The sequence below is a fragment of the Helicoverpa zea genome, chromosome 16 (genome assembly GCF_022581195.2).
Source record: "Helicoverpa zea isolate HzStark_Cry1AcR chromosome 16, ilHelZeax1.1, whole genome shotgun sequence".
Taxonomy (NCBI): Eukaryota; Metazoa; Arthropoda; class Insecta; order Lepidoptera; family Noctuidae; genus Helicoverpa; species Helicoverpa zea.
The window spans coordinates 2,575,775-2,602,107 of record NC_061467.1 but is presented as its reverse complement, the minus strand read 5'-3'; the positions used below and the strand labels follow the sequence as shown (position 1 = coordinate 2,602,107).

At 41.1% G+C, this 26,333-nt stretch overlaps 1 protein-coding gene across 1 annotated transcript; it reads left to right on the top strand.

The window, feature by feature from the left end:
• The first annotated feature begins 197 nt into the window (after positions 1-197).
• Positions 198-26,277, top strand: LOC124637396. Its single transcript, XM_047173823.1, has 7 exons — positions 198-329; positions 20,415-20,579; positions 21,488-21,642; positions 22,208-22,412; positions 22,730-22,876; positions 23,183-23,335; positions 23,420-26,277. Exons 1-7 carry the CDS (start codon positions 308-310, stop codon positions 24,370-24,372), a joined length of 1,800 nt encoding a protein of 599 aa, XP_047029779.1. The 5' UTR covers positions 198-307; the 3' UTR covers positions 24,373-26,277.
• The last annotated feature ends 56 nt before the right edge of the window (positions 26,278-26,333 follow it).

Below are 26,333 nucleotides of genomic sequence, written 5' to 3'. Positions count from 1 at the left end.
CACATATTATCTGCATGTTGGCAGTGGCACTCAGTTCCCACACGCCCGTCACCGTCAGCGGAATAAAACGGTTCATGATCGATAAACAACTAAGTACTTACCTCATTGTAAACAAATATCAGTGCCGTAAACAGTGCTTGAACGGAATGTTTGCAGATCCGTTCAATAAACAGCGAAACTTAGCACAACACATAAAACGAAATCTTGCAATATTATTCTTCGATTGAGAATTCATGAAATCCGACTGTGTAAAACTGTGAGTGTGACGTTTGTAGTGATGTGCCAGTTGCGATAACAAATAGTGACTATGCTTGAAGAACATGGAACAGGTAAGTGATTCTGCTCAAAATGCACTGTAGGTATATTAAATTATTAATCTTCCCAAATGTTCCATGGTAGATCCAAGAATGTATTTCTCTATTTCAATGTTACTGTTTGCACTCTACATATTCATTCAGAACATCAATATTTTTTTACTTTGTTTTTCTAAAGAACACTAAACATAGGTACTTTTACATTATAAACATCAGAACTGTACGTTTTTCTTTTTACAGAGAAGATTACAAATACATAGTTCCAAACAGTAACTTTTGTAACGGTCGGAACAAAAATATCTTCTGTCAGTATAGCCGCTTCACTAGAACTGTCAATTTTCAGGTTGGCCAACATTGTGCTAATATTAAGGTGCGTTCAAATACACAGTAATGATCATTGTTAGCATTCTACATTCTAGATAATACCTATGTACACACAATGAAAATCGCACATAATTTTGTGTGGATTCTAAAGATCATTTTTTATATGGTTATGACACAGGTCCAAATAGAATCATCACGATGAAGGGGTGGATCAGGCCCTCACTAATGATTGTGGACACATCCATCCGATATAGTTGAGAATTCTGAATCTGGTATTACCTATGGCAGCTGTTCCCAAATGGGGTTCCGCGGAACCCTGTGGTTCCGTGACAAGCCCTCAGGGGTTCCGTGGAAGATTTCCAAATGGTAAATCGTTTCACTTTTGACAATATTTAATTATTGTTAATTTTCAATTAAATTGTTTTAAATATTGCATTCCAAAATTCCATTTAGGCACCATGTAGGTGGGTACCACTCGAGAGTGTAAGTACGAGTTCGCGACAAGTGGCGGGGGAAGGCCACGGCAGCAGATAATTTAATTCCATTTTTTACAAATTGTAGATAAACTTAATACCTCCAGGTCTTCGGCAATCGGCAAAAGTAGGTAGCGAGTCGGCCAAAAATCACCGCATTTTTTGGGCTTATTTCATCGCCAGGATTATACGTTTTCATACATTTGACAGGACGTGAAATGACACGGCATACGAGTATTTCTAGTGGCTATTTTTACCACGAATCAAAGTGTGACATTATTTCCAATTTTTGCACCTCCGCGAATCCGAAAATTTCGCGCTCGCTTCGCTCGCGACTCCATGTTACGTGTGATGCTTTTATGTTCGTTTAATTGCTCAAGTATCCAACACCGAAAAAATTTCGCGCTCTTCCGTCGAGGATTCCTTTGATGTTTATTTTTTATTCCTCTGGTTCAGAAAAACCAATAGCGCTTTCTTCGCTAGCTACTCATTCATTTGCATTTACTTTTTTGTGTGGATATTGTACTTTTTGAGACCTTATTAATTTACAGTGGTTTTGTTTATTTTGTGTAGGTACTTAAACTAAAAAAAATTCGCGCTCGCTTCGCTCGCGATACCGGCTGCCACAGGGTGCTTGGAGCTTCTTCTTTTAGTTAAAAAAATCGCGCTCGCTCCTGTACAAACCCAATCTATTTCTTTTTGCGTTTACTTTGTCAGTCTTTAAACTGAAAATTATTCACATAATACACAAAGTCAAGGGCGGCTAAATTGTTTTCTGGCCCGTGTGGCCATGCTACGCCCGAGTATAATGAAAATGTCTCTAACCATATAACCATTTGGTGCGCTACCACGCGCCACGAGCTGTACCTAAGTGTATATACGTCTTTAGTTTACTTCTTAAGCTAAGGTTCCGCCGAAAAATGGTGAGACGAAAAGGGTTCCGGAGCCTAAAGAATTCGGGAACCGCTGACCTATGGTAAACAATCTTTTTTTTATGGGAGTAACTGGGAATAGAATATGGGAGTAGGTACATTATGAGAGTGTATAGGCCCTATACTATAGGCTTGATCTACATAAGAGACTACACAGGAGGAGTAGGTATACAGGGGAGTACATATAAGTAAAGGGAGTACCTATGTAGAGCAGTATAAAAGGGAGTAAATAAGGGAATATATTATACTTACCTACGTATATTATTGCAACAATTGAATTGTAGTCAAAAATAAATAGTACCTAAGTAGATACAATTTTACCAAATGACATGAAATGACTTTTAAACGGCTTTATTTTGGGAAGCGAAACCGCTGAAGATGTCATCGATAAACAAGTTAACATCTTTGTGTGGTAGGTATAAATTAAGGAAAGCTAGCCCGAATAATCTCTTCTGTTGTATTGCGTCAAGTAACTAAAATTTTACTCTACGTAGAGTAGAAAACCTCTCTGCATAGGCTTTACTAACCTGGAGTTTCCAGTAGGTATCTACATACCTACTTATTTTTAATATTTTTTGTACGTTAGATCAGTAGAACGAAAAAACTAGGTTTCACGTCCTTTGACGAATACGTAGACAGGAGAATCAACCTGTCGATCTCATATTCTCGCTACCAACACTGCGAAAGGAGTTAGACGTCACATATAAATTAGACATAGAAAAGCTTATAGTGCCCACTGTGGAAGATCAGCCACTGACATGATGAGCCCTTTGATACGCAAATTATTGCAGAAAACATTTATTTTCTACGGCGTACATTATCTATGTCGTCTCACAGCCGCACTTGAGTAATCCAACGATACTGTAATTGTTGGTGAAGGTAAAAAAATATGTTTCATGCATAAATACGAGATACAGACATAACCTTTCTTTGCAGTCGGGTAATAAAAAAATACAGAAACTCACAAAAGTGTTGGCCGTAAACCGGGTCCCGTAGACATAAATCAGGTATACTTATGCGCGGGCATGCGTATACCTTCAGAATGAGGGAACACGCAATAAATACTCTTGCACAACCCTACGTCAGGGATAACCGACCTCTGGCACGCGATTATCACTTTTTTACCCGATTTCTTTTACACACGTACTTTAGATTTAGATACTTACTTCCTAATTATTAGAGTAGATAGGATTTAGTATGGATATAATAATAACTATTATTGTGCTTGAGACCGACAAAATAAAAAAACTCTTAAACCATTTTTGCCAGCCCTGTGTGACGTGATTGTACACAAGGTGTTTTTCATCCCGGGCTCATCTGTAACGCCTTATCGAGCTATTATTTATCATGGGGAATATATGGGAAAACTTTGCAGACGTCTGAAAGTTTTATGGCTGTTTCGACGCAACATGTCCGTAAAGCTGTTATGGCACGGTTATTTTTGATTTTAAAAACTTTAAGTATTTACTTAAACACATGATTTATACCCAACTTGAGCAAAGGAGCTAGGTAGTACCTACCTTGATATTGTCTTACCTAGTCATTTTATCAATTAGCAAAACAAAATAGACAACCACGTCGACTTTTGTGAACACTTAAAAACACACCATTATTAACAATAAAAAATTTATATAATCATGGCCAAAAATTCTAAACCATATTTTGGGAATTAACGAGTGACCGTCTGTAACGTCTCTACAGAATAAAACACTAGATGATATTGTTCGGATTGGTATATCTGACCAACATCATGACAACTGCAACTGGCTCTATATCCGGCCTTACGGTACCTGTTACATCTATTCTTCTCGATAGTTCATTGATGGACAGTCCGGTGCATTGAATCACATCAAAGGTTCTAATAGCTCCCACATTTATAATTAGCGCTTCGGACCTAGGACGTAATCAACTATTCAACCGTGCAGTTTCCTAGCCTATGATGCTGCGATCCGACTATACTTTGCTGAGGCTATTGTGAACACTATGAATCTATTTAAAACTTTCTTTTGCGAGCACTCTATGAGATTCTCAGTTTCGGTTAAGTGGCTGACAACAAATACATTTTATTTTGATAATGCAGTTATATAGAATACCTGCTTATTCTATACGCTTAAGTATTTTTGCTTACCTAGTCCTAAAATTAAAAACCCTCCTGTGCTGGTTCTCCTTACACCTTACATTGTAATGTGTCGACGTAGTGCGGACTCAAAAGTTCTTAATTTCGGACCAGTTAGAGGCACACGATGCCGTGGTGGTCGCGTGATGGGCCGCACCTCGCGGGTCCCTCCGTGACCCACTTCGGCCCCTCATGGCCCGCAGTCCGCCCCTCCGGTCAGACCCACTACATGTAACCACAGATTAGTATTTTACTGCTGGATAAAGGATACCTCACAATATACTCAAGCAAGTCCTTAAAATAACATCGGTAAAAACACGCTTAACTTAATTTTGTTCTCTTAAAGTTTTTGGAGTAAAACTATCGTGAGTTTATCAACACAGCCCGTTAGGTACTTCAGGTACCATTGAGAATAGGTACCTGTATGGAAAGCAATTCATGCCTTTTATTTATGTAACAAAGAATTTAAAACATTAATTCGGGTTTTTCTCGACAAGTGTGCAGTGCACTGGTATCTAGTCGAGTGAAAAAGCGCGCGCTTACACTTGGCGTGACATCTCTCTATTGCCACGGCTGACGGCCGATTCAAAGGGCTGCAGCTTTTGTGTGTGCCCTACTTACGGAGATTCATTATGTCGCTGTCGTTTGACTTGTTGTTCGAGGAAAAAACACTGATGTTCTTGCAGGTTTTACAGCCAGCGATACGCTACTCAGCTACTGGGTGTCTTGTGCAAGCGACTTCTAAGCTACAGTAGACACAAGCACGGATCATGCTAATGAAGAGATTTTATGTATACTTAGATATACCTGATTATTGGATTATTAGTCTTATGTGTCCTATAGTCAGGTCATCATCGCCCAGACAAAAATATTTGGAAACACTTCATCAAAGATGTGTTCCCCCAATCCCTTTAACAGCACATAAATAAGTAGGCAAGTGTTCTCTCATTAAGATTCCCCCAGCTTGCAGTCACCTGAGCGCCACGCATGCGAGATGCTAGGGCTCAGCCCCACAGGTGCGAGGGAACCCTCTCTTATGATACACATAAATATTCGCTAAGTAGCAACAGATAGGGTACTGATTCTAGAGATTTTTTATATATATATATATATATATATATATATACTTCCCTGCCGATTTCGGCTATGGTGACTGCTTTCAGTTATCATTGAGAGAAGAGCTAGGATGATCAGCTCTTCTATGCGCCCTTTGATGGTTGCAGTACCCTATTTTATGTGTAAACGTGCGCGAGCATTGGCTGCACGTTAGGATACCGTCCACGTAGTTATAATGAATGGCTGCTGGTGTTTTAGCCTTAAGAGCATCACGCTTCGCATCCAGTGCGGATTTCCTTTGCTCTTCGAAATCTTTGATCGCATTTTTAACTAGGCCTCTCCATTCAGGGCGGCAAATGGCTTTTGTCTCCCAGTACTGAGGATCAATGTTGCACCTTTTCATGTGTCTTTTCTGAACATCCTTGAAGCGTAAGAACTGGCCACCTTGTTTCCGTCTGCCGTTCTGGAGTTCAGAAAAGAAGATGCGTTTGGCCACCCTATCATCATCCATGCGTAAAACATGACCGCACCATCTGAGCTGTCGCCGCATCAGGTACGCTTCTATGCCGCAGACATTCGTGCGTCGTAGCACTTCGGTATTTCTAATCCGATCCGACCATTTGATTTTCAGAATGTCTCTTATGCACTTTAGATGAAATCGATCCAGCGCCCGTATATGTTTCCGATAGAGGACCCATGTTTCAGCCGAGTATAAAAGATTTGGGAGCACTATGGCCTTGTAAACGGAGATCTTTGTCGAAAGCTTCAAATCATGTGAGTGTAAGACCTTGGCTCGTAATTTACCGAAAGCAGCTGATGCAGTGCCAATGCGATGGTTTATCTCGGTATCAAGGTCACACTTGGATGTAATTGTGCTGCCCAGATATTTGAAGGTATTCACTTGCTTCAGCTCAGTATCGCCAATGTTTACCTTGATAGGTTCTGTAGCTCCTTGAGAGTCGATTGCCATTACCTCAGTTTTCTTAACACTGATTTTTAGACCGAAACGACAACAGACTTCCTGAAGGTTAGTCATCAGGTTCTGGAGCTCTTGTGCAGAGTTGGTAACAAAACACAGATCATCAGCGTACATGATCTCCGTTATAAGAGCATGAGATACTTTAGTATATGCTTTTAATCTGGCCAGGTTGAAAAGTCCCCCATCAGTCCTGAAACGTATTTTGATTCCAGCAGAAGTTTGTTTGAGTGCTTCACTGACAACGACAGAAAAGTAGAGAGCAAACAGTGTTGGCGCAAGCACACAACCTTTTTTGACCCCACAGGTGACAGGAAAGAACTCTGACTGGTCACCATTATAGGTAACACAGCAGGTCATCTCGTCGTGCAGAAGGCGAATCATTCTCACAAACTTCTCAGGACAACCTAATTTTGCCAGTAAAGTCCAGAGGGCTTCCCTCGGCACGGAGTCAAAAGCTTTTTCTAAGTCCACGAAGCACATACACAAAGGTTGGCCTTGTTCTCGGCTTTTTTCCTGGAGTTGCCTGATAGAAAAGATGGCTTCAAAAATTAAAAAAAAAAATTGGAAAAGATTTTTAATATACAACGTTATTTTTTGTTTGTGCGAAACCTGAATATAGTTTGTTCAGAATCAGTAACTGAATCGATTCCAATAGTTTTTACACCATGTTATATTTTTTCCCAAAATTATCTAAAAAACTTTGAATGTTGGACACCACAAATAGGCATTTATTCTCGCACAACGGCGGTCACGGCGAGTTCATAGCGGGCGCGAGCGCACAGTGCTACGCGTTGCGCGGCATGTGTGCGTTTTGTGGTGATTATGTATTTTTACGGACAGTCCCGTAACTTAACAAGCTTATAACTTTGTGATTTTTCATGATACGGTTTTGAAATTTCGTACATAGATTCTTTACATAAAAATACTAGATAGGTGTATCAGGTTTCGCATAAACAAAAAATAACGTTGTATATTTTGCCGCAGTCAGGCGTATGTTACCTATGTCTTATTTACCGCCTTACCGCCCTACTCTAGTTTATCTAGACCTCTGATAGAAGATCAAGTCTATTTTTATATATTTTTTATACAGGGTACTTATGCATAATCTACTAATGCACTGTGTTGATATTGTGGAAGATAAAAAGCGAGGTAAGAATTGATCCTGTAATTTATTATACTCTCAAATTCATGGCCATTGCCTTGCAGTGCTGATCCCTGAGCAGTAAACTGAGCGGAGTGGCCCGTGGGACTCTTTGTTTCAGCAACGTTGCTCTGATGGGGGCGACGCGGAACGCTTGTTCACGACCCCCGGCTTGGGGGAGCGCTTCCTATAAGATGTTTGATCATTCATTAATACACTGATTCGTAATGACAAGCGCAGTAGCTTCTGTCGACGTAATTTTAAATCTAATTTGCTTTTGTTCCGCCTGTGTTCAGCCTTGCAGCTTTCAAGCTTTATTTTTTAGACCTAGAAAAAACTCATTAGTGACTTCTGCCTCAAATGAAACAGTACTCAAAAGTGACACAAATCGAACAACAAGATTTTACGATAGATCTCTAGGCACCTTCTGGTTGCCATGGTAACGACAAAATGGCGCGCTGCAGGGCTTCCCGCGTTTTCCTCGCTTTCCCGCCACCGTCATATTGATCCAAAATCCGGGAGCGTTCAGAAACTCTTCCTGCGAAAATTGAAACTGTTGAAAATTTTATGAAGAGGGCAGTTGATAATTAAGGGAATATTTGGGGTTTATAAAAATATCCCTTGGTGCGTGTGCGTGCATAAATTTTTAATTTTCTTATACAATATTTTACAGGTGAAATTACAGCGACCTTCGGTAGCTGAGATTTTGCCTACTGTATCTTTATTTTTGAGTTAAAGTAAACAGTTTTATTGCCTTTTTTTTAAACTGAGAAGCTTGTATCCACAGTAAGGCAATAAATCCAGTCGTCCTCCAAATAGTAGCAATGAACTGTGGTGCTAAGCAGTCTCCGGGGTGCAGGTTCATCGGCCGGCTCGGCCTTGGCACGGTTGCGTAACTTGCCGCAAGTACAATGCCGTGATTGTTCGCTCGATTCACGCTCTTGTACGGAATTAGAGTGACAACCCTTTTGGGTAAACAGCCTAATTGGCCGCTCACAATTACAACAGAACCATTCTTCGAGCCAGCCTTCACTCGAGTTTAATTGTTAATTTTACCTACCCGACCAATAGTAATATTCGGAAGTCTCGTTATAAAAATTATACTGTTTGGGGATACGACCCCTCACTCTACCAGGCCTGGCCCCTAATGAGGTCCTTGAGCGACAATTAAATGCCCCAAACAACCGGCCGATTTCCTGCACACCTTGTGACCCATAGGTAGGTACACCACGTACGACGAGGAAATATGTTCCTGTGAATAGAACATAAAAGTCACCGTAAGTATTTTTATTCACTGAAAAACCATGAATATGTAATTCAGGAAAAGTATATTCGACATTAAATTAGTCACTAACCGCCTTCACATAAATGTTTTGAAACGATTGACCGTTGATGACGTGTCGCTGGTGTCGTCACACAGTAGTCAGAATCACGTCGTAACGTCGTCATCAGCGTCACGCTGGGGGCCACAATTGAACGACCTCGGGCCGGAGTGTCCGGTGCGCTGAACGCACCCTCGCGCCCTCACACGCCACCGGGTTGCACGGTAAACTGCTACCCTGAAATTTGGGAAGTACTCTTTGCTTCTTTAACTAGGTGGCAAAAAAAACTTTTTTTGCCATGTATAATAATTTCGCTTAAGAGAATTTAGTTGCGCTATTTCCAGACTCCACTAAGTTAATAGGTGTATCTCGTAATTTTGGGTATCCTATAGAACGGAATGGGATAAGTATGCTATATGTATAATATACAGGTTAACCATCAATGAGAAGAAACAATATTATTGTGTCCACAGTTTAGTTAAATACTGAATAATACATCCTCCCTGAAAATGTTTATTCCCAAAGTCGGGGAGTCGAGGAGGCACCCCCGTCAACACCGCATAAGTTCGCCAGTGCGTCGCGCACCTCAGCTGGGGACACGCGTGTCGCGTGCGGAGAGTGCAGTGTTTGTTTGTTTGTGTCGGATGATGCGCCTGACGAGCCGGTGAGTGAGGCGCGTGCCGCCGCCGCAGACATCTGTACTTTTAATTGGGATAAAAGAAGGGACGCTTTTTATAGGGCGCGAATTGGGGCTCTATTTATATTTGTTTGTAAATTGTAGCGACAGGTAAATATTATTTATGGAGTGTATCGGTTTTTGTTATCGTGATGACTTGTATGTGTTTCCCGCCGAGAGAATGCTGTTGGAGCAGGTGTAGTGCTTTTTGTTTTATAAAGGTCAGATACCTAAGTAATGAAAAATAAGAAGACACTTAAAACAAGAAAAATAAGTTGATTAAAGGTAGTCATTGCAACTACCGTAATCCTTACAGACTATAAAAACACGCGCACCAATGTTGGGTATTATAAAAACATGAAACAGCGTACAGACACAGAAAGGCTTTGTAGGATATATCCAACAATGGCCTTGTGACCCGGTTCTCCACAAAGGCTTGTATCATTGACCCCACGTTTTTCATTTACTTTTTAATTAAAACAGTCTAACATTTCCGTTTCCGCAGAACTGCTGTATTGGCGCCCAACGTGGGGCTCGGGTAAATCTATCAATATTAATTAAATCGTGTGCTATTGGAGCAGGAAGGGACTCTACTTTCTTTTCTTTCTAACTGTGGGACATAAACTAACGTAATGTAGGTAATAAACGCAGGATATAAACAAAGCTATTGCTGCTTACGACTCTATGCATCGGTAGGTTAACGACGTCTAAGCGGACGAGTTCGGCGGTCGAACTTTCTTTTGTTCAGATAAGGATAAAGGAAAGAGAAAGTGAGGCGTTCACTCCGTCCGGCGCCAAAACTAGCCATAGATAGTTAATTTATCGTTAATCTTTGTGACCACTGTTCACGTACGTATTTAACCCAGATCTCACTGCAGAGGCGTCTAATATAATATTATGTTACAATCTAAGCAAAGCATCATGCTTGCTTATTCTTGTAAACGCTAATCAGTTGCTGAGCTAAAAAGTTATTTAGTTTGCGCTAACATTGTTTGAGCTAAATTCTCACGGTAAACTTTATTTCGTACCTGTGGGAACAAATTAATGCAATTGTTACATAGTTACCCACACTAACGGTATCCGAAAACATGTTTTTGCTGTCCATTACTGAACTACGAAAGTTTATTCTGAATCTACTTATAAATTATATCCCAGTACTTTCAAATTATCTTCAAAATCTTCTTTAAGACGGATTCGACTGAAATAAAAATAAACCCTAAAAGGTAGAACGATGATTGTAGACGCATCAATGAAACGCTTGTCGTACGCGAACAGCTGCGTGACAGACATTATGAACGAATACTTAAGTTACATGTGTTGGCATTGCATCGGAAACATTTTATTTTATTGTTATATAGCCCAAACATGGCAAATAAACGTTGCTGCATGGCATGTAAATGCTCTAAGTAGGTATGGGGTATTTTTGGTACTATTTTCTATTTCTTGCGCCATTTCTTCCTCTCAAAAATAAATAGGTCAATATGTGATTTTTGTAAGGCTCCCAGTCAGTAGCGGAACTCAAACAGACAGAAGGATAAATTATCCAATACTCCTTCGTCGTTTATTTCTTCATTTTCCAGACTCGGAGTATAATAGAGCAATCCATTAGAACAATCACAAACCGCGAGTATAATAGACGTCACAACTCATGGAAAGTGAAGCATTATCGTATTACTGGCGGTAACGGGGCCTCGCGAGCAATCACTTTAAAGCTTTCAGCGGTGATTGGCTTCCATTGATTCATATGCATCGGCATTTCATATTCTCACACTACCCACCATTACGTTGTTATAGCATGTCGACGTGACAGACAGACGGACATTGCATAACGGGGGTGGCGGTCGTTCACCCGCGCTCACTAGAAACGGTAAATAACTTTAAAACTACCCTCGCACGGCGCTTATTCCTGCACAACTTGATTCGACTCTTGCCAAGGGAGTCGTTGTACACGTGTTTATGTTAAACAGACCTTATTTTGAATAGCATGGAGTTGATATTAGGCTGTTTAAATATGTAGAGCTTTCTCGTTTTCAGAGAGAGTGAACTTGTTGTGAAGGAATATGACGAGTATTTGCAATTTCATATTTTGATATTCAAAGAGGATTTGTTTGAAATTTGGGTTCAGGTTTTGTTGTATATTTCAGTTAATGAGCGGGTCGTTACTGCTTGATTTTGTTTAAAGAGTAGGAGTACTTATTTCAAAATGGGTTTAGTACGCAATTAATAAAGTTAAGTACCTGACTGTGATTCTATTGCTTTACGTAGTCATCAATCTGGCATTATTTTATGAGCCATAAAATCTTGCTGTCATAACTAGACAGTATCGATTTTTCTTTGGATGAATAATAGAATGAGATGAGTCTGTCTCCCGAGCGCTCAGCATACGTATATCTGTGGAACCTTGACCGTCCGCGCGGTCAGGCGGAACTTACGAGCTCCATGTCGCCACCAGACGCTCGTTACAGACATGTCTGACAGACACCTGCAGAAGTTCCACATGGCATTACGACCTAAATGGAACTGTTACGATATATTCTAGCCTTTCTAACCCTTGTCGTTGATGATTGCAAGAGTTAAGAGACATTTTCAAGTCATGCTACAATTGCATATTAATACATATACTTAATTGGTTGAGACAAATAGCTAAATGTAGCTATTGCTAACGAGTGTGAATTATAAAGAAGAGCCAGTTGCCCTCAATTAAACTTATTCGTTTAAATAGTTTAAAAATGTTCAAGATCTAAGAACGCTTCTATTCATTTAGCAATGTAATCAACCTTGCAAAATTGACCAAATGCCCAATTCGTTTTTATTAGTTTTCGTCATAGATATTAAGAGGGAACCATTAAGGTTTTTATGATTTTCTCGTTTGACTTTGCATTAAATTCTTAAAAAGCTTCTGAAATATTTCTCAAGATTATCTATTCATACTAAGTATATCGTCATACGGTTATGTGAAGACACTATCCCGTCATAAAACGTTATGACCGCGCCTTGTCTGCCCAAGGACATCTGATCTATGAATTCTGCAGTACTCTGCTTAGAATAAAGACTTTGTTATTCTGCAAGGTTATTCCAACTGGCTTTCTAAATCTGCTATATCTTCGCCACTAACTTCAGTATCAAACATTTAGTACCAGTCACAATGGCGACTTCAGCTGTTTCCACCCACGTTCCGAAGCAAAAAGCCTGTCATTAGCATTGCAGTGCTGGCTAGACAGCTAAACGATAATCAATATTGTCTTAGTTAAATGCCAACGACCGTCTCCTTCCGCCGCTTAATTATGATTGTGGCTTTCTCTTCTCGATATTAGATTGTCAGTAACATTAGATATGTATGTGTGCCACCACAATTAACACTTGTCGTCTGACAGAATCATCTGTCAGACGACATTGGACAGTTGCACATTCGATATTTTTTTTCTTTAGGAAACGAAATAGAGTCTTCAGGTCATCTCTAACCTTCTTCATGTTGATGGCAATCCGCTGGCACATTAGGGCGATAATTTTTTACTTGGGTACAATATCTGTAGCGAGTACCGTCGTCTGCTGCAGGACAGTGATTAATGAGAGGACACCAGCCCTCGTTATCTGGCGCGCGCTCCATTTGCGCTTAAGTTCCTAGCGTTCGCACTACCTACATAATAACTTACTATTATATGTTATCAGTTTCAGACTTATATTATGCTGTAATAATCACCCTGCCCACTGGGTCTAAGCCTCTTTTGAAGACGTTGATTATAAACACTGCGGACAGGTTAATAGAGCTTTCCAAATATCGTTATGCATTGATCTGAATCAACTGCATCTCAGGGGTATTTGATGCATTGTGCTCCACAATGAAACTTGTTAGCGGTTTGCTAAATTGCAATACAAAAACCGGGACATAGCCCCAAACTACTGACTATGAATCTCCGGAAATCCTCGTTCAATTTGACCAATATGAAACATAATGTATCTACCCCAGTGCTCGGGGCTCGCTCCAATAATACTAAGCGCCGTATATACCAGTTAGTGTAAATGGAAATCATAACACGCCTCACACAGCCAGACAGCCCGGCGGAGGGGTGCGGGGGGGGGGGACAACAATTACTGTTCTAAGTGAACGAGCAAACTGCAGCGCCGTCACACCCCCGCCGCTAACAATCACAATGTAATTAATAAAACCTACTTAGCTATACCGCAGATTCTAATTTGCGTCCATTCTCTACATTTGAGCTTGTTATTTTATGTTTTAGGAGTAAATTCAAGGGATTATTCTGATGTTTCTGCCTGATCTATCTCAATAAAATAGTTATTTTTGGAATGGGTGACCTCAATCTTAATTGCTTATGTAATGTCTATTAAATAATGGTTTGAGTCTAGACTACTTACTTGTATAACGTGTGGCTTCAAAGATGAAGCATTTCGGTCGGTTATGTAATCTTTGTGCTGCACCTGCAGCTGTATATAACCTTTACAATTGACATTGGCTTGACCTAATATCTATTTGCTTTAATAACGTTATAATTTTCCCAGCAATATTGTTTGGTATTGACTCTTAATATAAAACTTACAAGCTCACAATTGAAAAGCGAGAACATTAGCATAGATGCGCTATCTGTAATCAGGACACAATGTGGATGGTATCAGGGCTCCGGCGGCGGCATTGTGGCGGCTCATCAGCGCCCGCCATTGTGACCACACAATGACGCTCACGCAGCCGCCACTGCCTGACTGACGTTACTGTTTGTTGCGATCGATTTCAGTTCATTCGGCTAAGTAAAAAATGAATTAGCCTTATTATTTAGGTATATAAATTATTTAGGTATGATTAAACCTAAGGACACTAATATAACACTGCATCCAGAGAAGACAAAGTTAAGTAAACTCACTTAGAGTGCGAAGTTGGAAAACAAGCTGCTAAGTTTTCTTCATAGTGGAAAAGTGTCCTCTATCCACTCACGTACTTCCTGAACTAGATAAGAAAAGCTACGCGTTACTTGGGGATTTTATTTACAATTTACGAGTCAATCCGCGTAGGTTTAATGAAACAACAATGTACATAGGTCCAATAAAACTCGGATGGACGCAATATCCCCGCACGCTGGCCGACAGTGTAATCTCTGCAAGTCAGCATGTAATGCAATACAGTGTAACAAACACAGCTGAATGCTGAACAGTCAGTGCACAGCATTTGTCCAACAGAGCGATCCCGCTGATCCCGGCGAGACGGGAACACCGCCCCGTGGCGCTGTGTAGATGTAGTCAGTGCACACTGGCAGTGAGGTGGCCAAACGTGATCCCAAAGCTGAAACACGAAAAATAAAAGAAGCTATTGAAGGTAATTACAAGAATGCATCACCTGTAGACAGAGTTAATGAAAGTCATTTAAAAACAACAACGTTTGCATAATTTACAATTCGGAACCACGTGAACAAATAGATGTGTTTAAACTGCAACGAGACACTTTAGCAAACGGCAATATCAATGAATTACACTTAGATGTAAAGAGGCCGGTGATCTGCAGTGGGGCAATAAGAAGGCAGTTTATTATTAGGGACATAAAACATAAATGAAATGACGACATCTTTATTTCTCTGATTGTTCGAATCATGGCGACATCGACACCTCCCTCACCAGACGTACGCAACAATTTCGCGCCAAATCCAATTTGCTTCCCCAGCTGCAGCACCCCTGCACCCCGCACCACCCCTCCCCCTTGCCGACACCTGTCTGCAGACACCCTACGGAGGCTGTCGATATAATATCATATGTTGTTCATAAAGTGTTGATAGTAAGAACAGACAGAGTAGAGAGATCTGCGTAGAGTGTGTTTGAAGTAAATTTTGGGAGAAGGTCATCTTTAGACAACTCGAATGAATACTTAGAATGTTAGGTTCAAATAGTACCTACATAAAAAGAAAAACACTATTTATTCGTAATTTCTTTCCGAGATCGTTAATTTCTACGGTCGTGTGACACCCTATATATTGATGTCCAAATTCAAATTATCAAATTCAAATTCTTTATTTGCAGAATATGGGTAAGTATACAAAATGTTCTTAAGATGTCCTGTGTAGTTCAATTCACCTAAGACTACCAGTTAGGTAAACATCAAGAATAAAGTTCACTTTTATTATTGTACATTGGATTCATAAGTTTAAAAATGAAAAGCGACCTATCGACCAATTCCCCGTATCCCGAGGGAACGCTCGGAGCTCAAAAAGGTGGAGAGCCCTTCAAGCCTCCAACCCGGCAAATGTAAAAAGTTTAATAAACCGTGAAATTATGTATTCCATTGCTATAAATATTTCTGCATTTTCGGAACCCCTGGCTGATCTGTCTTCTTACTTATCTACAATATTATTTATGTTATCCTAAGCAGTTAAGTCTGTCTTGACGTCAGATTCCATTTCCACACTGAATGAGAAACATGTTTAACTGTCGTTTTCTCTAAACTCAAGTTTATCCTCTTGATCCTCAAGTTAATCAAGAGAATAAACTTGAGTTTGTAACTCAAAGACAGTCAAGTGCTTCTTTACATGTAAATCTCACCCTTTCCCATTATATATTTGGGTCAAATCCTAAAGTATGGTTGGGTATAACGCCTTTACTAGCTCTTATATAATGGTTTCTGGAAGGATATATTCTACATAAATATCCTGAGCACTTACGTACCTTATATTTTAACAGGAGACGTTATTTTAAGAACTGTGCATCAAATAAATCATCCAAAATGAATCATGCGAAGTCCTTCAATCAAAAATCTACCTACGCATTTGTTCACCTAACCAAAAGTCTAAAATGTAGGTGTTGTAACGTTTGTGGGCGTGAGGGAAAAGATGCGGTAACATCGATAAACTGCGACATTTCAGAAAATAGCTCAATGACCTTAGGAGTTTAAATAGTGAACAAATACCCTCTTAAGATCATCGCAATAAGTGCAGATGAAGGTGTCGACAAGTGAGCATCGCGTGTCGATCGCTCAACTCTAATGCCCTCCTGACACGATGTCACGTGCTGCTAACCCTCAGCCATCAGGTCACAGGTTAACGAGCAGCGTTTGGAGATACAATGCCGACATAATACCAGGAAATTGTCGTAGTAGATGCAGTGTAAACATTTTGATTATTGGATCATTGGATGTCTAATTTAACAGGATAAATAACTTAAACACAAGAAACAATATGTAACTATTAGTCATTTTTTATATAAATAAAGAAACTTAGACCACGACCACGCTAGCTAGATACTTCCAGACAAAATAAACTCTACAAACGCGTAGGACTGTCAGGATTACATCAGATTAGCTGACTTAGCTGTGGGTGTGTACAGAACGAAAATCAATCCAATTCAAAATACGGTCACATCAATTATTGCTCTTTTATCAAATCAGCTAAAGTTTCGCTGAATGTGTTTCCGCGTGGGACGTAAACAAAACATCGATAAAGCGAAGCCGACCCATTTTGAAGGGTATTGATCCGTAGAAGGTGGATATGTCTCGAGATAACGCGGCACGTCATGACGACGTCGCCAGCGCTCCCAACACCACTGATATCATCATCTGTGAAGCGAGACAACTTGAACAACTTGTGCGGAGTTTCTCGAATATCTTTTATATCATTATCCTTTGTGGCGAAGATTTAAAAGAAGGACATGTCGAAGCATCTATTATTAGGTGAGGTCAAGTCACAAAAAGGAAAAAAGTATTTAAAATTCCTGATGTCTAACCTTGCCACGTCCCGAACAATCAACCTGTGTGTACCATTGAATAGATATCTTTATTGAATAGTAAGGGATTCGTTAAAACTATATCGGCTGGTCCCTACGTAAGCCGAGAGTATTTTCGGATCACAAGTCAAGCATTGGAAACCCCATGCATTTCAATGAAAAAAGAAAACAAAAAGAATTGAAAAGTAATTAAAACCCTAGCACGGTCTACAGCGTTTACGTGAAGATTATGCAGGCGGAGTCACGGGACGCTCTGTATTCACGGCGCGCGCCGGGGCAGAAGACGCGGCCATTCGCTCTGATTGCAGCCTCATCACGACTTATTACTTCATGAAAGTAATGAGATGAGCTTCTGCCTTCTCTAATAGGATGCTATAAATTGAGATTGTTTAGCTTTGATTTTCCTTTCCGCTTCCTTCATATTCGTCCATGGCATTTTCATTCTTGAAAGTCTGAAAACACCACAAATCAGACTGTTATATACCGTGTCTTTGTAAGATATTGCCATACCAATACGGCCACTTTGTATATCACATTAACATCCATCTGCTCCCGTCATGTCGTCCATTAGCAATGATAAGTGAAGATCCTACGTTGCTACATACGAGTATGTCTATAACATTACTCATTAATAAGGTATCAAACTGAGAGGTTCCCGGGATGTAAGTCTCTGACAGATTAAGAGCACCTTCCGAAGCCACTTCGCATTAGGTCATCCATTTATTATGACTTATTTATGGCTTTTGGTGGAAGAAAGAGGTATATCTATGTTATCTCATCCACATTGCGGAAGTAACAAGTGATATTAAGCCGAGTTCCATGATCACATTTATTATTTAGGACGAATCTAATTCCCTAAATGGTTGAGAAGCTGGCAAGTACGCAGCTATGCGATATACCTATGATAGTATGAATAAATAGAAATAAGTATATTATCGAAAAGATGTATATATCAAACATGATTAAAGAGAGCTGAAGAATCTCCGAAATTTCTGCTCTGTTACGCAATACGAAAGTGTAAAATTCAATCACTTTACCTGCCTGGTAACCTAAGTACTTAAACATAATACAAACATGACTTTGCAATTTCGATAAAATTGCGAACTCACTCATCTACTAAGTATATTTTCAGCTTTTTGCAAACCTGCATACAATCTGCGGAGACCCAACGACAACATACAAAGCGTATGTACAAACAGTTTCGTTGGGTCCGCTTTCCAGCATCGTAATCAAAGTAAACAACAACATGATCCACGTATAGGAGAGTTCGCTCACGTTAAACGCTTTGGAAAGTGCCGACGTGTGGCTGACGCCGGGCGGGTGTAATCCGCTGGCTCGGCACAGGCTCTCGATGAGCCGGCGATGTCGCGCACTCGTTAGCCACCGCCACGAGGTAATGCCCTCTCGGGTGCCCTCGCCCCTCACCCCGCCTGCCTTCACTGTTCACAGGCCATTCCAGAGCTGAATAGACGAGGAATGGGGCTTCCGGATAAATGGCGGATAATAATAACAGAGAAATGATATGATTTACAGACAAATTCAAGTTACAAATAAGTAATTTGTTTTGTGGTACGAACTTATTCAATAAGATTTTCGGAACTTTCAGGAATCTGGAACATAAATTATGTAATAATTTCTCTAAGTTCTGTATGTTGAATTCAACTTGTGGAAACAACAACGCACCTAAGATATTAAAGTTATTCAGTTATTAAATTATCTCTTAAACTTCAGCAATTCGCTCTGACCTCGGTACCGTTGCCAACAACTTTATGAACTTACCTATAAGCGAAGAGATAAAACATTGCAGTGTAGGCTTTAGTATGTAAGCATTTAGCAAAACACATAGAAGTGAATGTGTCCGTCAGTGAGTCGTGATTACTCTGTGCGGCTGCGTTCACCCTCGACAATCGTAGTGAGAGCCGGCTGATCTCCCCCATGTTTTTGTTTTTCGCGTACAAGTGTAGCAACATGTCGGCAGTCAGGGGTCTCCGCTAGATTGTCAAACAGGCCACGTCATAAACAAAGGGTTGCTGCACGGGGACTAATTGTGGGGCGATCGGACTAAATACATATCTCATGAAAAAATATACCGGCCTTTAGGAAAACGGAAGGGCATTTATGAAGCCATAAGTCTTAATTTAGGAAGGGTTGTGGCTTTGTCTTGTGGAAGGGGTAGATAATATTATTACCCTGAAGGATAAGATTTATCTGAAAGTGAGCCCGGCATTATTATAAGTACCATTCCACGCAGACGTTGTCTTATCATCACTTAGATGCTTTATTCACAGTGTGTCGCTGAAATATTTTTCGATCTAAGATAGTTTCTTAGTTCTAAAAAGAGGTTGCAGAATTCAGAGACAAGATAAGAAGGCTATTTTTTGAACCGCGACCATTCGTTATCCATGTATTGAACTCGCTACAGAGCGCTTGGCTGCCTGCCAACTGAGGAAATTGTTAAGTTCTACAAAGTTTTAATCTATTTAATGCTGTGGCTTCCTACAAAGTAACCGATAGCAGACGTTATACACTGCTCATTAAAACAAAATAAAATATATTACATAGTTTATTTATCTTAATACCTACAACACACCATATAATTTATGTTACATCCCAAAAACAAATAAAAGCTTCTTGATTCTAAGTAATATTTACACATTGTAAACGATAACTCCTGAGTACGTCCCCACGCGAAACAAGGAGGGATTCATTCCCAATAAGCAATACTTATAGACGTTGAGACGGAGGGTCCCGCGGCAGCGCCCGGGGGGACGCCGGCATTTCATCTGCCCCGTACGACATACTTGCTGATTTTTATGCACATTGAAGGGGAGTAATGCAGTTTATGCGAAGGGACACGACTTTGAAATCGGAAAACTTTCGATTACAGAGGAGGGAAAGACGCATGTGGTTTCACTTTACGAAAGCCTTGGAGCGTGCAATTATGGTATGTTTCGTTTTTTTTTTCAGAACATATTGGGGATTTTCTTTTGATATTGTTAAAGAAACATGTTTTATAATTTTTCTTCCCCTTTAAGATCCAAAGTATTTTCTAATCTTTACATGAAAAGATTTGCAGTACAGCGCACCGGAAAATGTCTGGCCAGTACCTACCCGATAAACAATTATAAAATACATTCAATATTCTTTGTTACATCTTGCTGACCGTAGGTATATACAGAAGTAGGGGATAGGATGTAGGGAATTACATAATTAGATGTTATTTACAACAATGGTTCATTCTATTCAGCAATCTTAGCTGCAGACGTATCGTACAGTCTATTGATCGGAAGGCCTAGACATTACTGGACATAACTTGATATGTATGTGACAGTGCTATCTTGCTGAGCACATGTTTATCCCTGCTTCAGATGAGATGTGGAGCTCGGTGGAGAGCGGCGGCAGCAACGGCCGTGCCGTGCCGTGCGCGCGCGGCAAGCACTCGGCCACGCTGCTGGGCGGCCACGTCTACGTGCTGGGCGGGAGGGGCGCGGGGGGCGCGGTGCCGCTGCGGGACTTCTGGAGGTACAGTCTTGGTGAGTACCAGCTGTTTGGTATTATGAAAGCTTATTGAAACAATTTTCTTAAACAGTATCTATGCAGAAATCAAGCTGAATCACCATACAATTTATTGCACCGAGAATACTTATGAGAGTCGTTGTAGCTTACAATTTATTAACGAAAATGATGCACACAACACATTACTCCATAAGTCATAAGCAACACTTCTACATCAAATGTAATACATTATTAAGACACAACACACAACACAACGACTGGCATCGGCCTCAATACACCACTCGAAGTCAATCGAAGAGGCTGTCGTCAGCAGCGGCGGAGGGTGCTCCGCGTGGAGTGGCTGGTGCTCCTCGGCGCGTGCTGCGACTGCCGCTTAATTAGGTCGAGTCTCATCAGACGCTCCGAGCTAATTACAACGCACAACTTTTCGTTTGCTGCGGGAGACGCCTAATGAATCTTGGGTCTTTTCTTCATTTCATTTGTATTCGAATTGAAATGTTAACAAACAAAGATTTTAATTAGCAAGTTATAATTAAAACTGTGGACCGGCAATGATCCTTATTTGCATTTCATTTATAAAAACTGTGCAATAATAGTTATCTGGGTCGAGGACTTGTTTTCTGTGTCACATCACGTTGTACCTACAAGTTTATAATTAGCTAACTAGTGGTTCAGCCTTTTCTTTAAGTGCTGTTTTATGCTCTCATTATTATTCAAAACACAGTTAACTAGAACACTTTTGAAAATAGAGTTTCAGCTTTTAGATAGGAATTAAGTACTTTGATTCACACACGACAGCATATTTAATCCTCATCAGCCAGGTTCCCAACTGTGGCTGTTACCAGTATAACTATTCTGGAGGTCGATAGTGGCCAATGGTTTCCGTAACATGCATCATTTTGTAAGAGCGTGTATTATCTTCCAGCAACGGGCAAGTGGGAGAAGCTGGAATGCCGCGGGGAGCCACCGCCGTCGCTGCAGGAGCACAGCGCGACGGCGCACGAGGCCAAGCTGTACGTGTTCGGCGGAGAGGCCGGCGCGCTCTCCAACGAGACACCGCTCTGGATATACGATACTGAGGTACGAGTGATAAAATCCCAGGTATAAAGGAAACATTTACAAGCAAACACCCTGTTTGTCCTTGAAGTGCTCTCCACAGCTTGAGTATTTAGCATAAGCTCGCGTGCACAATATTGTCGCATTGCATTTACTGGCGGCGGATCGCGGAGAGCACGCGATGCCTACTCGGCGTTCTTTTACAAAATAAGATTATCAGGAAACTTATTGGAGTATATGAACATAATAAAATTCTTATTTTCATCATTGTCGAACAACTTTGTTGCTGTTCGACAAGACGCTTTGTGATGCGAAAAGTATAGATTACCTAGGTACCTACTTAGAGTATAAACACTCTCACGCTTCTAATATGTCGCGATCGCTGATAGCACATAGGGCTTCGGCATACTTAGTAACACGCAGTGAGCTTAACTAGACAGACCTTTTACATTAAACGGTACCTATCAGGCTTCCTATTTAAAGTATGTTGGTGCCTAGCACCGTCACTTGTTGGAGTTGGAACCTAACTGTTTATTCTCAAAAATGTACGGGAGTGAAGTTTCCACTTTGGAATATATTTTTTTTTCAGACTGGAATTTGGCGCAAGCTGCCTGGGCAGTCGAACTATTCATCGACGCTGCGGCGGCGCGGGTCGCGAGAGCCCCGGGGCGCAGGGCTGGGCCCGCGCGGTCGCAGGGGCCACTCTGCGCATGCGCTGAAGGACTGCTTGCTCATATACGGAGGGTACAAGGACCTCAGGGGGTCCACGCATGAGCTGTGGGCGTTTCATTATGGTAAATAAATTATTGTAGACTAGCTTCTGCCAGCGGTTTCACCCGCATCCCGTGGGAACTTCTTCCCTACCGGGATAAAAAGTAGCCTATAGCCTTCCTCGATAAATGGGCTATCTAACACTGAAAGAAATTTTCAAATTGGACCAGTAGTTCCTGAGATTAGCGCGTTCAAACAAACAAACAAACAAACTCTTCAGCTTTATAATATTAGTATAGATAAAAGCTTACAAAAGGTTTTTAAGATCCTAAAAAATTCGCATTGATTGACTGCCCCAGCATGATGATTGCCCATGTACATGTAATGTAATGTCGTGCAGAGTCGGAGTCGTGGCACCAGGTGCGCACGGCGGGCGCGGGCCCGGCGCGGCACCGTCACGCGGCGGCGCTGTACGACAACCGCCTGTACGTGCACGCCGGTCAGTGCGACCTGCGCGACTGCAGCGACCTCTGGTACTACGACACCAGTGAGTATACGCTCAAACATCGCATTACAGAACCTGCCCCCAACATCGTTGAGAATAGCCTCGGAAGAAGACACAACCTAGCCTCATTTATATGATATCTCATGACCTTTTGGGTGACCTCACATTTGGGTGGTGGAGTCAGCTATTCAAATTTTTTTTGTCAACTTCGCATCATTTCGTAGGTACTTATGTAGGTATATTGGAAATAGCTATCGAATCATTCATTATTTCTTATAAGTAACTAAACTTGCACTTAAATTCACAATGCTTCTGTTCGTAATGATTATCATAATGTTGCATCGCTAGTGTCGCGCGTGTGGAGCCAGGTGCGCACGCCGGCGAAGCTGTCGCCGAGCGCGCGCAGCGGGCACGCGGGGCTGCGCGCCGGCGCACACCTCTACATCTTCGGCGGCGAGACGCACGGACACTCCACCAACGAGCTCTGGAGGTTCCACTTCGGTATTAAACCTTCCTACATTATCTTTACCTCTTTTACACTTAACTTTATAATTTTATTAAGTACATCTTTTAACTTTCCTATAGCTACCGAAACCTGGGAACGGATAATCCAAAGTCTCAAATGGCCCTCTCCCCGCGTGGACAGCTGCGCACTCTTGATCCCGGCCGCGCCGCCGCGAGTGCGCTCGGCGCCCACCAACAGGATGAACAGCAACCGCCACTCCCTGAACGCGAGGCCCGACCCTCCCGCCAGCCTACTCAAGGAGATCTCCAAGTTATCTTCCTTCCACATTCGAAGAGCCGCACGTTGCTCGTACAGCGTGCTAGCCGGCGAGAGGGACTCCACAGAGAGCCTCGTCAGACAAGAGGCGGCATTGTCTAAGTCTCACTCGGCTTACGTGATCGACAAGCGACAACCTGCAGACGGAGGCGAGAGTCCGCGAGAAGGTGACGTCCCTGAGTTCAGAACAGAAATGTCCCGTGAGCCAATATCCGTTCCTGATTTCGCTGACATGATCCTCCCTACGCCAGTGTTATCGCCAGTAGAAGCTACGAAGTTGGTATACCTCGATTCAGAAGAAGAGGAAGACATTAGACGAGAAATAAATAGTATCAAGAAAAAAGATGGCATGTCGTCAGTCAAACTAGACGGCAAGGTCACTGTCGTTACGATTCCAAAGTCGGCGTCGGTTAGGTTCACCAAAGACACGATAATAACCGACGAGGAAGACACAGAACTGTCTACTTCAGACTACGCAAGCGCGGAGCGGGTTAACCGATTGTCGGGAAATTCTCTAGGCTTTAGCAATCCACATTACTTAGGGCCTGACGTAAGGAACTTGGGAGCGGCTCTGACTCCCGACTCGGGCGTGGGGCCCGGCGACATCGAGCTGCAGGACCTGAGCGAGCGGCGCGCGCGCAGCGTGCCGCGGACGGGCGACACGCAGCTGCACCTGCTGCTGGTGGGGGGCAAGGAGCCGCCGCACCTGGCATTGCTGCAGAACCCGCTCTCCATGTGGACGTACCGCCTGTTGTAATAGTATTATCTTCTCAATAGTATAGATCTTCGTCCATTAGCGGAACTAGGCTCTTCCCGGGCGCAACGTAGCCGTCGACTTTTTCAATTAGATTTATTTTTGACTCTAATGTTTAAGAAAGTGATCTTTATAAATGAAAATAAATTTGAAAATCATATGAATGTGCTTTTCGAATCGTTGACGTCCAAATTATTGATGTAAAAAAGATACTTATGAGACTTTAGTTTAAGTAGTTACGAAGTGTACGTGTTCGCTTGTTCGCATTCATAATTCTGATATTGGTACCGGTAACGCAGGATCAATATAACTCCAGTCTAAAAAAGAAAAATATAGTTTCCTGTGCCGTGTTTATATAGGTTTACTTCGAAAGTGCGACGTTACCGATGCCGTAATTCCTATTGTGTAGCTAAGTAGCCACTGTGGGTACAACGCGTGCCAATAAAGTATTCCTAAATGTAACTGACGATATTATTATGAAGAAGCACAAACTAAGGCCGCATTGTTGCTGTCTACATGAAATACTTTGGAACTAGAAAATGTTGAATATTCCACTGAATGGGCAGTGATCGATCAGTCAGAGAAGTAGCCCGTGATCACTAGGAAGACCCAATGCCTTGATCGCGAGTCCTGCGTTATACCTATAAGTTTGTAATACGCCCATCGTTGTAATTAAGCCCACATAGTTACCTATGTTGCCGTGTTGTTATTCAATTTGTTGTATTAAGTTTTTTATTGTTAGACCATGGGTTATTTATGATGCATATTTTTTTCTGTTTTCGCATATGTAGCAACCACTTTGTTTTAGACTTTATGTACCTACCTAGTTGTTTTTTTAACTGGAATTATGAATTCAAGAAATGTCAACGTGTTAAAATAATATGTTTAATGTGGCGACATTATGATTATGTAGTTAAAATAATATAGAAGAAATACCAAACAGTTGTCAAATCAGAGGTGTGTTCATGCAATATCCTGCGTGAGTCGTGTTGCAGTGCACACCAGTCCACTACGATGCTAAATATCTATGAAATGCCTAAACTGATAATTGATTGATCAATTATAACAATTTGAATGTACCTAGACATTTAGGTAATAATCCGTTGTAATAATCCATTTGCAGCAGTTTGCTAAATGTGACCATACTTTCTCTGACACGCATTTAGCGTCCATAACGTGACAGAAGTTTCTTATTTCATTTTATCAATTTGTACAGCTCTTTTTAGGTCAGGCTACTGACTAGCAAAGTAACAGTCAGGCTAAGAATTTGTCGTATTCCATTAAGTATTAATTTTATATTGAATGTGATTTTTTATTCTACAAAGGATGACGAGGATGTAATGTGTTTAAGATCAATATTTGTAGTATAGTGACCTGTAATTGTTTTTTTTTGGGATATGTGGTGGTGAATTTTTGCTACATACATATTACCTTTAGGTATGTTTTGTTAGTGTTTAGACCCGGTAATGAAGTACCCGCGTCCACATGATCGCCTCTTAGCGACCGGCCAGTAGCTTAGCTGTACGTCTACTAGACGTGCCTAGCATTTGCTAAGACTGAGTAGTGTGTAGCGGTTACATTGTGTTCTAAAATTCTAATCATATTTCTGATAGACAAATTCATCTTTCTTACACACAGAAAAGCTAAAAAAATGTGTAATTCTATATATTAATTTAGAGGTTGTCTACAGACATAAATGGTTATGTACAGCTGTAACGGACTACTTTATATTTATTTTATTGACAGTGTTATATGAAGTACCTATGTGCGTATCTGATCGGGTTCCACGTTCCCCGACATGTTGTAATCTGCTGCCAATTTTATATGGAACTTGATATTATTGTGATTACGTGTTTCGATCTTAGTAACTACAATATTGGAAATGTTATTAAATGTAGTAATGTCTTATCTTGTTTTTATTCATTCAGTATTCCCAACTTCTTCATGCATAAAGTAGGTACCTA